The sequence below is a fragment of the Aspergillus sydowii genome, assembly GCF_001890705.1.
Source record: "Aspergillus sydowii CBS 593.65 unplaced genomic scaffold ASPSYscaffold_11, whole genome shotgun sequence".
NCBI classification, from domain to species: domain Eukaryota; kingdom Fungi; phylum Ascomycota; class Eurotiomycetes; order Eurotiales; family Aspergillaceae; genus Aspergillus; species Aspergillus sydowii.
This window is the reverse complement of record NW_024467869.1, coordinates 1-13,443: the sequence shown is the minus strand read 5'-3', so window position 1 is coordinate 13,443 and position 13,443 is coordinate 1. Positions and strand designations below refer to the sequence as shown.

The 13,443-nt window shown below is 52.2% G+C and overlaps 6 protein-coding genes across 6 annotated transcripts; 3 read left to right on the top strand and 3 right to left on the bottom strand.

Moving 5' to 3' along the window:
- Positions 1–348: 348 nt before the first annotated feature.
- Positions 349–1,805, top strand: ASPSYDRAFT_92479 (damage-control phosphatase ARMT1 family protein; the record flags this gene model as incomplete). The annotated part of the gene is made up of 3 exons (XM_040852686.1): positions 349–587; positions 637–753; positions 809–1,805. 3 exons carry the CDS (start codon positions 349–351, stop codon positions 1,803–1,805), a joined length of 1,353 nt encoding a protein of 450 aa, XP_040699150.1.
- Positions 1,806–1,928: 123 nt separating this feature from the next.
- ASPSYDRAFT_157905 (Zn(II)2Cys6 transcription factor) lies at positions 1,929–3,863 on the bottom strand (the record flags this gene model as incomplete). Its single annotated transcript, XM_040842679.1, has 9 exons — positions 1,929–1,974; positions 2,032–2,131; positions 2,180–2,287; positions 2,340–2,813; positions 2,862–3,191; positions 3,259–3,262; positions 3,298–3,647; positions 3,703–3,731; positions 3,835–3,863. The coding sequence occupies 9 exons, from the start codon at positions 3,861–3,863 to the stop codon at positions 1,929–1,931; spliced, it is 1,470 nt and encodes a 489-aa protein (XP_040699149.1).
- A 477-nt stretch (positions 3,864–4,340) lies between these two features.
- ASPSYDRAFT_34274 (putative MFS monosaccharide transporter) lies at positions 4,341–6,125 on the top strand (the record flags this gene model as incomplete). Its single annotated transcript, XM_040845219.1, has 4 exons — positions 4,341–4,481; positions 4,558–5,507; positions 5,560–5,815; positions 5,871–6,125. The coding sequence occupies 4 exons, from the start codon at positions 4,341–4,343 to the stop codon at positions 6,123–6,125; spliced, it is 1,602 nt and encodes a 533-aa protein (XP_040699148.1).
- Positions 6,126–7,250: 1,125 nt separating this feature from the next.
- Positions 7,251–8,035, bottom strand: ASPSYDRAFT_60332 (uncharacterized protein; the record flags this gene model as incomplete). Its single annotated transcript, XM_040849837.1, has 2 exons — positions 7,251–7,484; positions 7,547–8,035. 2 exons carry the CDS (start codon positions 8,033–8,035, stop codon positions 7,251–7,253), a joined length of 723 nt encoding a protein of 240 aa, XP_040699147.1.
- A 1,106-nt stretch (positions 8,036–9,141) lies between these two features.
- ASPSYDRAFT_48566 (uncharacterized protein) lies at positions 9,142–10,389 on the bottom strand. Its single transcript, XM_040847656.1, has 3 exons — positions 10,106–10,389; positions 9,919–10,011; positions 9,142–9,857 (listed from the first exon to the last, which is right to left on the bottom strand). Exons 1-3 carry the CDS (start codon positions 10,154–10,156, stop codon positions 9,153–9,155), a joined length of 849 nt encoding a protein of 282 aa, XP_040699146.1. The 5' UTR covers positions 10,157–10,389; the 3' UTR covers positions 9,142–9,152.
- A 1,102-nt stretch (positions 10,390–11,491) lies between these two features.
- On the top strand, positions 11,492–13,443 carry ASPSYDRAFT_135005 (uncharacterized protein). Its single transcript, XM_040840706.1, has 3 exons — positions 11,492–12,857; positions 12,939–13,328; positions 13,382–13,443. Exons 1-3 carry the CDS (start codon positions 11,532–11,534, stop codon positions 13,418–13,420), a joined length of 1,755 nt encoding a protein of 584 aa, XP_040699145.1. The 5' UTR covers positions 11,492–11,531; the 3' UTR covers positions 13,421–13,443.

Below are 13,443 nucleotides of genomic sequence, written 5' to 3'. Positions count from 1 at the left end.
GCGGAAGTGGATACCGGGATTGCCTGATTGGGAATCTTCGAGACGAGGTGCCCGGACCGTCAAACCCCCTCCCCCCCGGGGCGGGGGTTGCCAAAATGTGGCAACCGTTTAGCCGTGAGTCTCTGACCGTTTATGCGACTGTCAAACCTTACTAGATCCGGGCCGCAGCTCTAAGAGCCCCCTGTTTCACTGTTTCATGGATTGTAGCCAGCGAATCCCGAGGTCCGCCACTTTTTCGTTAACGAATAATGGCTAATATTTAAAGAGTTCCCTGAGTCCGCTGTCATTGATACCTTAGATCTTGAGGCCTCGACCGTGTATAGTCAGATCTATCAGAATTGCATTATCATGCCGCCCGCCGCCAGGAACATTAAAGAAGTTCGTGCAGTTTGGACGTCAGAGAAGGGGTCCATGGCTCAACAGACGGCCGAGAGCCGATGGCCGAAAATCATCCAAGGTACCATCGACGACCTTGGCAAAACAGCAGCCGCAGAGGATGTTGACGAGCAGAAGAGAGCGGAGGGCATCGCCATTCAGATTGCCCTCAAAGACATCAAGAAAAGAATTGAACAGAACAAGCCTCTCACGTACGTATTTCTCCAACAACCGAAAACGCAGGGACTCACGGCGCGTCAGACCACTTCGAGATGATGGCAAAGACGATATTCAGGAATGGAACAAGCAGCTGGCTGCAATTGGGGAGTGCAGCTGGAAAAACTGCCCTTGGCTCTTTGGAGAGTGCTACATGTACCGGTACGACTGTCCCTGCAAAGGCCATATCATTGAATTGGACTGACAATCCCTCCAGAAGCATTCAGCGGATCCTGAACACCTCAAAACAGTGGCAAAACTACGATGTTTTCAAGCGCCAGAAAGACTCTACCTTCATCAAGTCGAGGGCCGCCGTCGAGGAGCTCGCCTGCCGTTACATGCAGATCGTTGCCGATACTCGACTCGCCCAAAAAGAGAACAAGGAAGAGGCCAAGAAGTCGCTGTATATTGAGATGACGGAGATTGCCCTGTGGGGAAATGCCACAGACCTGTCACTCCTGGCTAACCTCACGCTGGAAGACTTGCAAAGCCTGCAGGGCCGTGATGCCATTCAAAAAAGCCAGCGGAATATAGTCGACAATGACACCAACGACGTCTGGGACTATCTTCAGCGGTCTTCCGGTCAACCCAGTCGCCGCATTGATATTATCCTCGATAACGCTGGCTTCGAGCTTTTAACTGATGTGCTGTATGCTGCTTATCTTTTGGACGCAGGCATTGCCACCTCTGTCAAACTGCATACCAAGGAGTTTCCGTGGTTCGTCAGCGATGTCACTCCCCTGGACGTCGAATCGCTGTTCTACCACCTTGATTCCTCCGAATGCTTCCCATGTCGTGAGTTTCTCGACCAGCTCATCCCAAGACTTCGCAAGCTCTTCCAGTCGGGGGCCATCACGACGACCAGCGATCCCTTCTGGACAGCGCCATTCTCGTTCCACGAGATGCGATCCAGAGCACCTGCCCTCTTCAAGGAGCTCCAGGAAAGCTATTTGGTTATCTTCAAGGGCGACCTCAACTACCGCAAATTGACCAAGGATGGGATGTGGCCTCACACTACCACATACGAAGAGGCCCTGGGTCCCCTAGGGAAGCAGAGCGGCGTCAGTATTTTGGCCCTTCGCACGAACAAGTCCGACGTTTGCGTGGGTGTCGAGACCCAAACCAAGGTTGACGCGTTAAACGAGGAGGCGCCCCATGGTGCCTGGATCCAGAACGGAAAATACGCGGTGGTATCATTCAATGAGAGTCAATGAATTTTCCTTTGTCGCCTCGCGAGCATTTTGTAAAAGGGTTATGAGATCATCCATTCTTCTTTTAGAGAATTGATTATCCAAGTTGTTGGCCACGCATGCTTGGCTTCCATATCTCGTAGCAGCCTAATTACTCCAGCTCTTTCCACTGAATCTGTCATCAAAGGACCCCCTATCGATGTTAGCAACTGCACCCCCCAAACGGACAAGGCTGGAAAGGCGGCCCTACAAATAAAGGCGGAATGGCAGAGCGTGATCAATGATGGCACCGTTGAAGAGGAACTGTTGCATGCCCCACAGATTGCACGAGCGTGCATCATGACTCGGATCTGATGGCGTTAATAACAGCTCATTTACTCGAGAGCAAGAGCCAGAACTCACATCGGATTCGCGGGTGCTATGCAGTCCCCTGACAGCAAATTTAGGCGATGGCTTGTAGATGGCCAGAAGCATACAGGCGAGATGGTAAAAGCCGAATGCCATAACTATAAACAACGTTAGACGGTAACAAGTCGACGACCTTTTCGGCAGACATACTATGCCAGTCCGCCGTGAACCATATCTCTGGGAATGGGTTCCCACTCGCTGGGACCGCTTCGCTGTACCAAATTGGGTCAAACGTGCCCGGTCGGTTGCTCAGCCAGCTCTCGACAGCTTCGGATAGCTCTTGCCATCGGTGTATTCTAGTGGAGGGCTCAGGGTGGGCCGATCCAAAGCAAAAGCTAACCACTGTGGCACAGATCCAAGTCATGGTGTTGGCCCATGCTGTTTCAGCCCTCAAATCGCTCAGGGGGTCACCTCCGCTCGGGGGAGGAATCAGAGCCAAGTTCAGATCCACATTAGGTGCTTGTTGATGTACACAGGCATTGTACAGGCACTGACGCATGTACACCCAGAAGGCGGCCTGTCGCAGTTCCGGGGTAGAAGGATCCACCTCTCGTCCTTGCGACGCCCGCAGCAGAGCCGAGCAGCCGGCTAGATGACGCTCCTGGTCGTTCCCGGTTACCATGACTGTTTCATATCAGCCAGGGCAATGGCGTGAAACATTTTCCCACTTACCGTTCAACTGTTCAAACACCCGCAGGATAACAATTGCACACAGCAGAACATCATCATCGACTATTGTTGCCGAGCTCAGGCAGGGGATCAGTAGCTCCACACAACGCTCATGCGCTCGTTCGGCCATTTCAGCATCTCCGACATGTCGGGCCGCATAGGAAAGCACAGCGTGCAGCAGGATTGGCGATTGTTTGACCAGGATGGGGATTTTCCGGGTAAAGTGGCGGGAAGCGTCAGTGCAGTCGAGCCAATACCCGAGGTGCGTTGCAAAGTGATGCACAAGGTAAGCTTCTTTGTAGGTCAGTGGAGACCCTGCATGTATCAAGCCTGCTGGCGAAGCTGGAGACAATGGACTTGAAGGATCGGCTCGGAGCAGCTGGGAGATCGGGATTGAAACCGCGCTGAAGTAGGGTGAGGTAGTTGTATTATCGTTGACTGGAGAGGCCATCAGAGGCGCGGGAAGCGTGGTGTGGGTGGGTTGTGGGAGACTACTTGTCCCTTGCGTGCTGTACAGTGGCATTACTGAGGCATTGTGATATTCTTTATTACAGGAGTCAGTATATAATTGGTTGTTAATGTGTTCTGGGTTGGTTGTATTAGCAACCACCGCCCCGTGTTCCGAAACGGGAGATCTTTCATCATGGTCTAGATCCGGAGCGTCCTTTGATATTTTCTTGTCTTTTCGTATTTGATAAGGCTTGATCCTAAGGCGATTGGATGGATCTTCTCGAAGGCATGGCCGGTCCTTTTTCTGGCACTGCGAACAGATCGGCTTGGCTTGGTCGCCTGTTCGCGGGTAAGCAGTTGCATACAGCCTATATTGGACTGGCAATGGGCATACATTTCACATGCCTCTTCCGGCAAGTTAGGCTGCGATGAAACTTAGCAAAATCACGACGAAAGACAGAGAGCCTGGACGCCTGACGTAACGGTCCCTCAGTAGTGCAGGGAAATTATGGCGGAGAAAACTCACCATCCATCTTTTGAGCGAAGCTGGCCCATATCAAAATCCGTACCGAAGTCCGTGAGATCAGCAGGAGTGGAGCAGTAATAGTTGCCTAAAGTCTGTGTTGGATCGAAGTAGGAAGATCGAGACGAGAAGAGGGGAGACCGGACCAAGGGGAAGCAAAAGAGTGGGAGGAGAGCGCGGAATATATGGTGAGCGGAGGCAGTGGAGCAGACCGAGAGGGAAAACGCCCCCGAGGTCGACGTGTGGGTCCACCAAAGAAAGCCACACTCTGGAGATCCCCCTTCGCTCCCCATGGGGTTTCTCTCTCCCCCCGCCACCCAAACACCATACGTACCGTGGATGGAAAGATCACTCGTCGTCTATAAACATCGCCATGTATCCCCGACACGATATCGGTCTTTCTCCATCGGTTATATGGGGTTGGCTTTCACAGCCTTGGTTTCTCTCACTATCTTATTCGTTCCAAAGCTCTCTTTAGCTACTTTGTTCCTCGTTCAATTTTATTCACCATGATCCAGAAAGGGTTCTGGCGGACGCTGCCTGGATCTAGGCTGCTCAAGTTGATTACTGCAGTCTCTGCCGTGGCCATCTCCTATGAGGGCATGAGTCAGGGTGTCATGGGCGCTGTCAATGTCGCCCCAGAATATGGCGTGTGTAACCACAGTCCCCTGACACATTAGCTTTAAAGGATCAGAATCGTGAACTAATCGAATATCACAACTACAGCACCGAATGGGCTTCGCCGATGAGCACGGAAAAGTCATCAACCCCTCTCTGCAGGGTGGCATCGCGGCCATATACTATTTTGGTGCTCTCCTCGGAGCCTTCTGGGCCGGCAGTTTCTCTGACACCTACGGGCGTATCAAGGGTATCTGGATGGCCTGTTTCTGGTGTCTCGCTGGAGTCATCCTGCAGGCTAGTGCCATCAACCTCGCTCACATGCTCTGCGCTCGTGTCGTCGCAGGTGTTGGTGTCTCCTTCATTATCGTAATTGCGCCCTCATGGACCGCAGAGCTAGCTCCAGCATCCCATAGAGGTCAAATGATCGCCCTGACTTTCCTCGCCAACTTCGGAGGCATTGCCTTGTCTTCTTGGATTGGTTTTGCAACCTCATTCACCGAATATGCCGGCGGGGGCTTTCGATGGCGCTTCTGCTTTGCCTCCCAAGTGATCCCGGTTGTCTTCCTCGTCATCGGCACCTTGCTCATTCCTGAATCGCCTCGGTGGCTCGTCAAGGTTGGACGCAACGAGGAGGCATTTGAAATCATCTCTAAACTCCGTGGAGATGGCGACCGCGAGCGCCCGGATGTGCAGAGCGAAATTCGTGAGATCGTCACCGTCGTGCAGATGGAACACGAGTCACAGAATTCCAATTATATCAAAATGTTCTTGGGCATTGGATCCGGGGATATTCACATTGGCCGTCGTATCCAGTTAGCGTTCTGGCTCCAGGTCCTCATGCAATATGGCACGGGTATCGCAGCAGTTGTCATCTACTCGGGCAACATCTATCGCACTGCTGGCTTTGACGATTTGAAGTCCAACTGGCTCTCTGCTTTGTGCATGACCTGCGGTATTCTCGGGACTGGTGTCGCTGCCTTGACCTTGGATCGAGTGGGTCGTCGCCGGACCCTCTACTGGGGAGCGGTCGTTTTGAGTATGATTCTCTTTACCCTGTAAGTACAAAACCTTTTCGCCCCCGACGTTCTCTTGCTGACTTCCCTCCAGTGGCGGTCTGAACCGTGGAGCCACCAACAACCCGGACAAGGCTGAGCAGTACGGAACTGGAGCCGCCGCCATGGTCTTTCTCTATGTGGTTGTCTTCAGCTCCTCCTGGTTGATGATTCCATTTATTTATCCCACCGAGATTTTCCCGACCTGGCTGCGCGCCAAGGGTAACGCCTTTGGTGCTGCCGGCTGGGCGGTTGGCTATGGTGCTGGGTCGCTGCTGGTCCCCGTTATGTTTGCTGGTATCCAGGAGAAGGTTATCTCCGTCCTCCTCCTCCGGTACGATTCGTTTCTGACGGCTTTTCCTACAGACCTTCTACGTGTTCGGTGCCGCAATGCTTGCCTACATTCCCATCGTCTACTGCTTCTTTCCCGAGACTGCCGGGCGCACGCTCGAGCAGATCGACTTCCTGTTTGCCAGCAAGAGCCCCTTCGTGTGGGATGAGGAGAAGGAGTTTGCCAAGCGCATGGTCCAGTTCAATGTTGAAATTCAAAAGATGGATATTGAGAATAGTGGATATGCGGGCGACGAGAAGAGAGGTGACGAGTTTGTAGAGAAAGTCTGATCATGGAGATTGCTGGCCGAGAGCAAAACTGTCCCTGATTGTTGCCAAACCCGTCGCGTCCGAAACTTTTCCTCGTCCTTGTATTCTCCTGCGGAAGGTCTCTGCCACCTAACATTTCTGGGTCCGGTCCGGAACAGTCATTGGCACCAGACCATTGTCCCCTAATCCGTTCCTGCCTTGCCCGAAAGGGGAAGAGATGAAGGCAACATTCTAGGCAAGAGATGGCATTGAATCAGCTCTCTGGGGAGAAAAATGTAATTTACTGGTGCTCAGCCTACCCACGCGCGGTCCGCCCCCTTGTAATTTATAAAAACAACGATCCTAATGATATTAGTATTAGCTGGAGTAGCTCTTATTCCATGCATTTTATGTTATGCGCCGCTATATGCGGACGCTGCAAAAGCATGCCTGAGGCATACAGCAGTCGTGCAGCAGCTAATTGATTCCCCAAGTTGGTGTTTGGTGATATTGGTGCTCTTGATATATATCAGAGACATTAATATTCTATGCTTCACTAATAGTTCATATCTTAGCTTCGGGTATATTTAGAGATTAATAAAAATGTATATTTTTATTCCTTAATATATAATTAGTACCCTACTGTTCTAGTCCGCGCAGAAGTGGCGCCCAAGTCCTCCCTGGATATTCAACTCGGAATTAGTATCAGATGCGTCTTGCGGGGTTATTCCGGCTTAGTTCAATACTGATTTATCTTATATATTAATATAAGAAGAGGAAGGAGTAGTTTAAGATTATTAAGGGGATAAAGCTTATATAGCTAAAATAGGACCTTTTCTAGAATTTATATGTGAATTATATCAAATTACTATTTCAATATTCTATATTCATTTACTATCACCTGAAATTTAAAATTGATAGAGTTATTATGGTTTTGAATAGACATGCATACAGGTCAGGTCAGGACAGGTTGAGGTCTCAGGCACCCTAACCTACTGAGGATTCAGGTTTAACTAATTAGAACCGGACAAAAGTACCCATATACCGAGCATCAACCTGGAATTTGCATTTAAATAAACCCGGAACAGAGTGAGGTGGAAGAGACGCACCAAGGCCAGTGCTACTGGATCGCAGCACGCCTCAACCCTGTCCGAATATGTCAAATATCTAGATGCTTCCAAGGTCCTTGCTAGCGGTCTGCCATCCATCGGCCTCAGCTCCGCCGTCGACGAAGTAAGCAGAGGCTTCTGTCTCTCCGCGGAGGACCCAGCGGAAGTAGGATTGACCAGCTGTGCCGAAGACGCCACCGTCTGGGTCGAGGTAGGTACCACCGTGGCCGACATCGAAGTTCCCGACCCAGGACGGTACGCCGGCGTTGACGGCTTCGTAGTCTCGCATGCCCTGTTCCCGTCTGTTAGCAGGGGAAATCCGAATGACTTTTTAACCCTAACGGTTGGACTTACATTCTCATAGGCAATATCGGTAGGTCCACCGAGGAAGAAAAAGATGGGCACGTTGATAGCACCCAGTGTTGCGTCGGTCTGGGAAGGGTCTAGGGTACCCGAGTTGAAGATTCCAAAAGCAGTCACACGGGAGTCTTGGTTCTGGGCGTAGGCCTGGGTGCCGCCGCAGCTCATGCCGGCAGCGGCGAGCTGGGTAGCGTCAATGTTTGACCACTCACCCTGGCCGGCGTTCACGCTGGCCCAGTCGATGGCCTGTGTCATCTGCTCGTTGCTGGTGGATCCGCCATTCCCAGGAGTCCCAAGGGCGATGACGAGGATGCCCCAAGACGCAAGCTCCTCGAGGAACGGTCCATGTCCGGCGACGGGGTCCGCGCTGCAGGCACCGTTGCCCCATACGACAACAGGGAGGCTCTCGAAGTCGCTAAGGTTTTCGGGATGGAAGAGGGTATGCTCAGGAAGAGACTCGTGAACATAGTATGTCTGCGACATTTTCGTTTAGTTGCGCGTGACAACGGTGATTGCGGGACATTCCAAGCTCACCGTGGGCACTTGGGCCACTACGGCCTGCGCCAAGGCAAGCGCGGGAGCATAGGCGAGAATGCTCTTCATGGTGTTTAAAGATAAAATGAGAAGCTGTATTTGTAGCTTTGGTGTTTGACTAAGACGGAGTGATCGCTACATGAACTCAATGGCGGCGGGAATCTGCTCTCTTTTAAGCTTCGCGAAGCCACCGCACCTCCTTATTCTGCACTTTCTAGAGTTTCTCAATCTGCCCTACGAGCTGTGACACGAGATGTCACACAAGATGTCGATCATCTCGTGGCGAGTCCTCAGGGCTAATATATTTCCTTAACCACACCAATAGCAGCTTGATAAAGCAGTATTCAGCGGCAAACTTTCCCCAACGAGTCACGGCTTGAACCGGCTAAATCGGGCACGTCTCCTACAAGTAAACGCCAAGACAATAAGAAGTTTCATGGTGACTCCAAATCCTCTTGGGAAAGCCTGAAGCAGCCTCTCAACTATATTGTTTATGTGCCTATGTTGGTTCCCAAGAAGGAATCGAGATCCTTGCAGCTGAGGTTTAAGCAGGCCTACGGAGGACAAATTCCGGAAGCATTGCGCACATAATATCGTCCTTGGCGACTCGTATCACCTCAGCTTATCCGTGTCAGACCAACATAAAGGGGAGATGAATATTAATAATAATAAAGGCAATAGCCTGTTGTTCAAGTTCACCAGACAGCTCGCTAATGATACTTCAGCCTGGGTCGGGTAAATGCTACTGTAGAATAGCCCCTAACACTAGTAGGTGATAGGGAACAGTATATACCAGCTTACTCTAGTATAAAATACTCTTGGTACTAGTTTAAATAAAGACTAATATTTACTTCTGTAATAGATTTTCTATTATTCTCTCGTTAGTCCTTTTCTTAATTCTTCTATATCTTTTGAATACTAGATCTTGTTTTTTCAAAGTAAAAAGATTCTTAAATATATCTTAATATTATCGCTGCTATACGCGGGGGCATATATTTGAGATAGAAAGAATAAGCAGGAGGTAAGAAGCAGTAACGCCAAATACCAGAAATGGTAGAACATCGAATCAATCCCAGCCACCACCTTCATGCAAATAAAGCTCCATATCCTCATCCGGGTCGTCAGCATTCTCCTCCAGCGCCTGCCCGTCATCCCAGTTGGCAACAAGAGTAGACGTCTCCCTAGCCTGGCCACGTAGCCTAAGCGGCAGAACCCGAGCTTTATGATTAATCGCCATAAAAAGCACCCAACCATCCTCACACGCCTTCTTATCAGCGACAAGCACAAGAATACTCTGCCGCGTATCTTGCACCGCTTCCTCCGCCTCAGCCTGACTCGGCGTATGAGAGCGCCACTTGCTCCGGTACGAATTCCCATCGAACTGATCGGGGCAGTGCATCAGCGCAGTAACAACGTAAGACGGCACGGACCCGGGCGTTCCGAGCGCCATCCCGTTCGCGAGATCCGGACTGTCTAGCACATTGTGAGCGTCGTCGCTGAAGAATTCGTCCTTATTGTCGTAGACGAATTCGGGCTCCATGCAGATGTTGTAATCGTCTGGGTCGCCTTGTTGCATTATGTAGAGTAGCAGCCGCTTGTAGGCTTCGTCGGCGGCGCCTTGGTTGGATTTGTCGTTTTTCTCGCCGTACCAGGTCCGCACGAGGATTGTGCGGGAGATCTGGCCGTCTACTTGGCGCTCTTTGGGTGTGAGAAGGTCTTGGGGGATGTGAGGGGGGATGACTTTAGCGTCGGGAGCATCGTTGAAGTATTGCTAGATGTTGTTAGTTTTTTATTTGGTAAGGAAAAGAGAGGAGGAATTTGGTAAGTTTTACATTTCGGCCGTATCTACCAAGCCGAATCCACTTGTCTACAAGCGATCTTTTCTGCTCGTTCTTCGAGAGCGGGGAGTCAGCGTCCCAATGTTCCTGATGCGAGTTAGTGAGGGTGAATTTGATAGAGTACTCAATGAATACATGAGATAGTAATAAACGTAGGAGACAATGAGGGTATTCTTCTCACCAGGACATAATGGTCAAATGCAAGACACCCAAAAGTAGGCACATCTCTCATGGTGATCGCTGTCTGATGATGCAATTTTCTCCGTATATAAAGGTAGGTTTATTTGAGCAGGCTCTTTCCTTCGTCGATTTGGTTTTAGAGTATTTCGGCTGATATCAAGAGATGGAAGACGCGGCAGGACTGGATGACGGCGGGTGAGGGAGAAGTGGAAGGATGAAGGATGAAGGATGCGAGGAGAATAAAGGATAACTGCAGTGGCTTGCACTAGAAGAAGCCAGTGTGACAGATTTATGCCAGAAGAATTCCGAGGAAGACAAGGGCCCTACTCCCTAGGCCTTGGTGGGTTGCACGTACGCCGGAGTTCTTCGCGCCCGGATTGGCTGCTGGGCTGCCCGCGACCCGGCGGTGCTCCACTTCCTGGACAGGACTAGCTTACTTTTGATTAATGAGATCTATCAGATCGCGCTCTCTCTCTCTCTCTACTCCCTAGGCCTTGGTGGGTTGCACGTACGCCGGAGTTCTTCGCGCCCGGATTGGCTGCTGGGCTGCCCGCGACCCGGCGGTGCTCCACTTCCTGGACAGGACTAGCTTACTTTTGATTAATGAGATCTATCAGATCGCGCTCTCTCTCTCTCTCTACTCCCTAGGCCTTGGTGGGTTGCACGTACGCCGGAGTTCTTCGCGCCCGGATTGGCTGCTGGGCTGCCCGCGACCCGGCGGTGCTCCACTTCCTGGACAGGACTAGCTTACTTTTGATTAATGAGATCTATCAGATCGCGCTCTCTCTCTCTCTCTACTCCCTAGGCCTTGGTGGGTTGCACGTACGCCGGAGTTCTTCGCGCCCGGATTGGCTGCTGGGCTGCCCGCGACCCGGCGGTGCTCCACTTCCTGGACAGGACTAGCTTACTTTTGATTAATGAGATCTATCCCACAAGCGGCGGGCAGTTGCAGTGCGACTGCCCGGTGCGGAGCAGTTAGGGTTTTGCTGGGTTGTCCTGTGATTGGCTGCGAGCGCCCGTGGTAGGGGTATGACTCCATGCTTTTTCCGAGTATGACTCCATGCAATTTTGTAGGGCGATCTGGACCAAAATCAGACAGCTGATTAAGGAGTGGTTCAATTCAAACTGGGCCAAAGTTCAGATCTATTTATTAACTAGAAAGGGTGTGGTGCTGGTTTAAACTTGGTTAGGGTTACAGATTCAGATTTGATGGGGGATCACCACTACCCGCGACCGACCGTACAAATGACATGTTCAAACCAACCACTTATCATCAGCAGGAATTCAGGGGCTGATTTCATGCTTAAGAAGGCTAGGGAATCCAGTTTCAGTTTATTTTTATTCCATATCCCAAGTTTATCCCAGCGACTGGAGTCCGGAACCCCCACGCGATATATATATATATCTGGCAGATTCCAACCTGCACCATGGAACATCAATTTTTTCAACCGATCCCCAGTTTACAGATTATCATTTGTCGTTGTTGCAAATATGGCGTGCATCCCAGAGAGGTTGCCACGCATCTGCGGGTCAAGCATTCCATCAAGCCCCAGGAGTGTACGCGGATGGCGGAGGCGATCCAGCAGTGGGATCATATCATCCAGGAACCCCACGCTGTCCAGATCCCCCGGATACTGCAGAACCCATTACCCGGGATCGAACTGCATACCAATGGCATGCAGTGCCAACAGGACCCCGAGCATTGCCAGTACATCACTACCCATATTAAAACCATGCGGAAACACTGGCAGCAGGTCCATGGGTGGACCCAGCATCGCCATAGCGGGTTTATCAGTAGCCAGGAGCGGGAAGAGGGCATGATAGGTTTCCAGCAGTCATTCCGCACAGTCACATGGCAGCAGGTATTCCCAACCCGGAAGAACTCCCATTTAGTGCATATTCAATCCTGCGACCCCGAGCCCGTGGAACCCCCCGCCCCCAGCACCGACCGCGAGGCCATGGTGGCAGAGATCAAGGCCCAGGCCGCAGCGGATGACCAGGCGGCTGCTAACCAGGTAATCCAGGCCGGGGACCTGCAGGATGCTAACCCATGGCTGCAGCGGACCCGGTGGGCGCGGTATCTAGCTAAGGTACACCCGCAGGACTTGCTGGACGTGGTAGCCACGCCGGGGGCGGATAAGATCGACGAGACCAGCCAGGCTACCCGGGTGATCTGGGATACCATGGAACAACTCGCCCGCCGCAGCCAGCGCACTGTGCAGCACTGCGGGAGCGGGATCCGCATGGCCGCCATCTGCACCATGCCGGGGCAGACCCCCCACACACCATTGCAGGCGTATATAGATGAGAAAAGTATCCAGGACCATGTACGGCCATGGCAGCAGATCCTGGTATTCATCACACGCACCCAGACCCAGTGGCCATGGCGGGGGAAGCAGCCAATATATATTATGACCAGCCGGCAGCGGAAGACCTGGCAACAGCTGTGGCAGGCAGCCATGCAGGTGGCTCATGGGACTGTGGCATCCCCCGTCCCGGATGACGGCCGCGCCAGCCCCGATCCCATGGAGGAGCCCGAGGAGGATTCAGGGTTCAGGGTTCAGGTTGCCGGGTTTATCATGACCCGGGTGGAAACTGCATGCTTGGAGTTTTGCATCAAGCTGTTGAACCAGAAGATCCAGGTCCATGAATATAAGAGTGCGCTGGTGTGTAGCATGGCCGTGCTGGGACGAGGGATCAAGACCTGGCTAGATCCCGATAGCTACCCCCCAATTATTTCACGGGTGTTGAAGGTAGCGCGGTTTATAGTGGTCCAGAAGGCATTATAGCTGGATCCCCAGCCCATGATAATTATTGAGATATGGGCGGGGCAGGCCGAACAGGGTTCCTGGGCTGGAGATACCGCGGACGATGATTTAGGATTGATCATCAAGGATGAAGGGTTCGCAGAGGGTGCTCCCGGGGGCCCGATCCCGTCATCCCCGCCGTCGTCCATGCACAGCCAGGATGCCGCCCCCATCAGCCGGATATCCCGCCATGGCCGCATGCCGTTCCAGACCGGGGTCGATGTCATGGTGGGCAAGTTCATGGTCCGGGGCCAACACAGGCCGGTGGAGGTGTTGTTAGACTGGCGGACGTACGGGCTCAAGGTCCATTACAACACCACGGCCCCCGGCCATGTGACGTGGATGGGCACGGAGCGGTTACTGTACAAGAACCTGGATTTTACCATGGGCCAGTTCCGCGGGATGGTGCATGGGCTGGTCAGCGCCGCGCGGGGGTTGCTGGGGGGGCTGCTGTGTGTGCCCGAACCCAGCCAGTGGCCGGCGATCCCATGGGACGGGTTATTCGATAACCCCACGGAAGCCACGCCGGGTT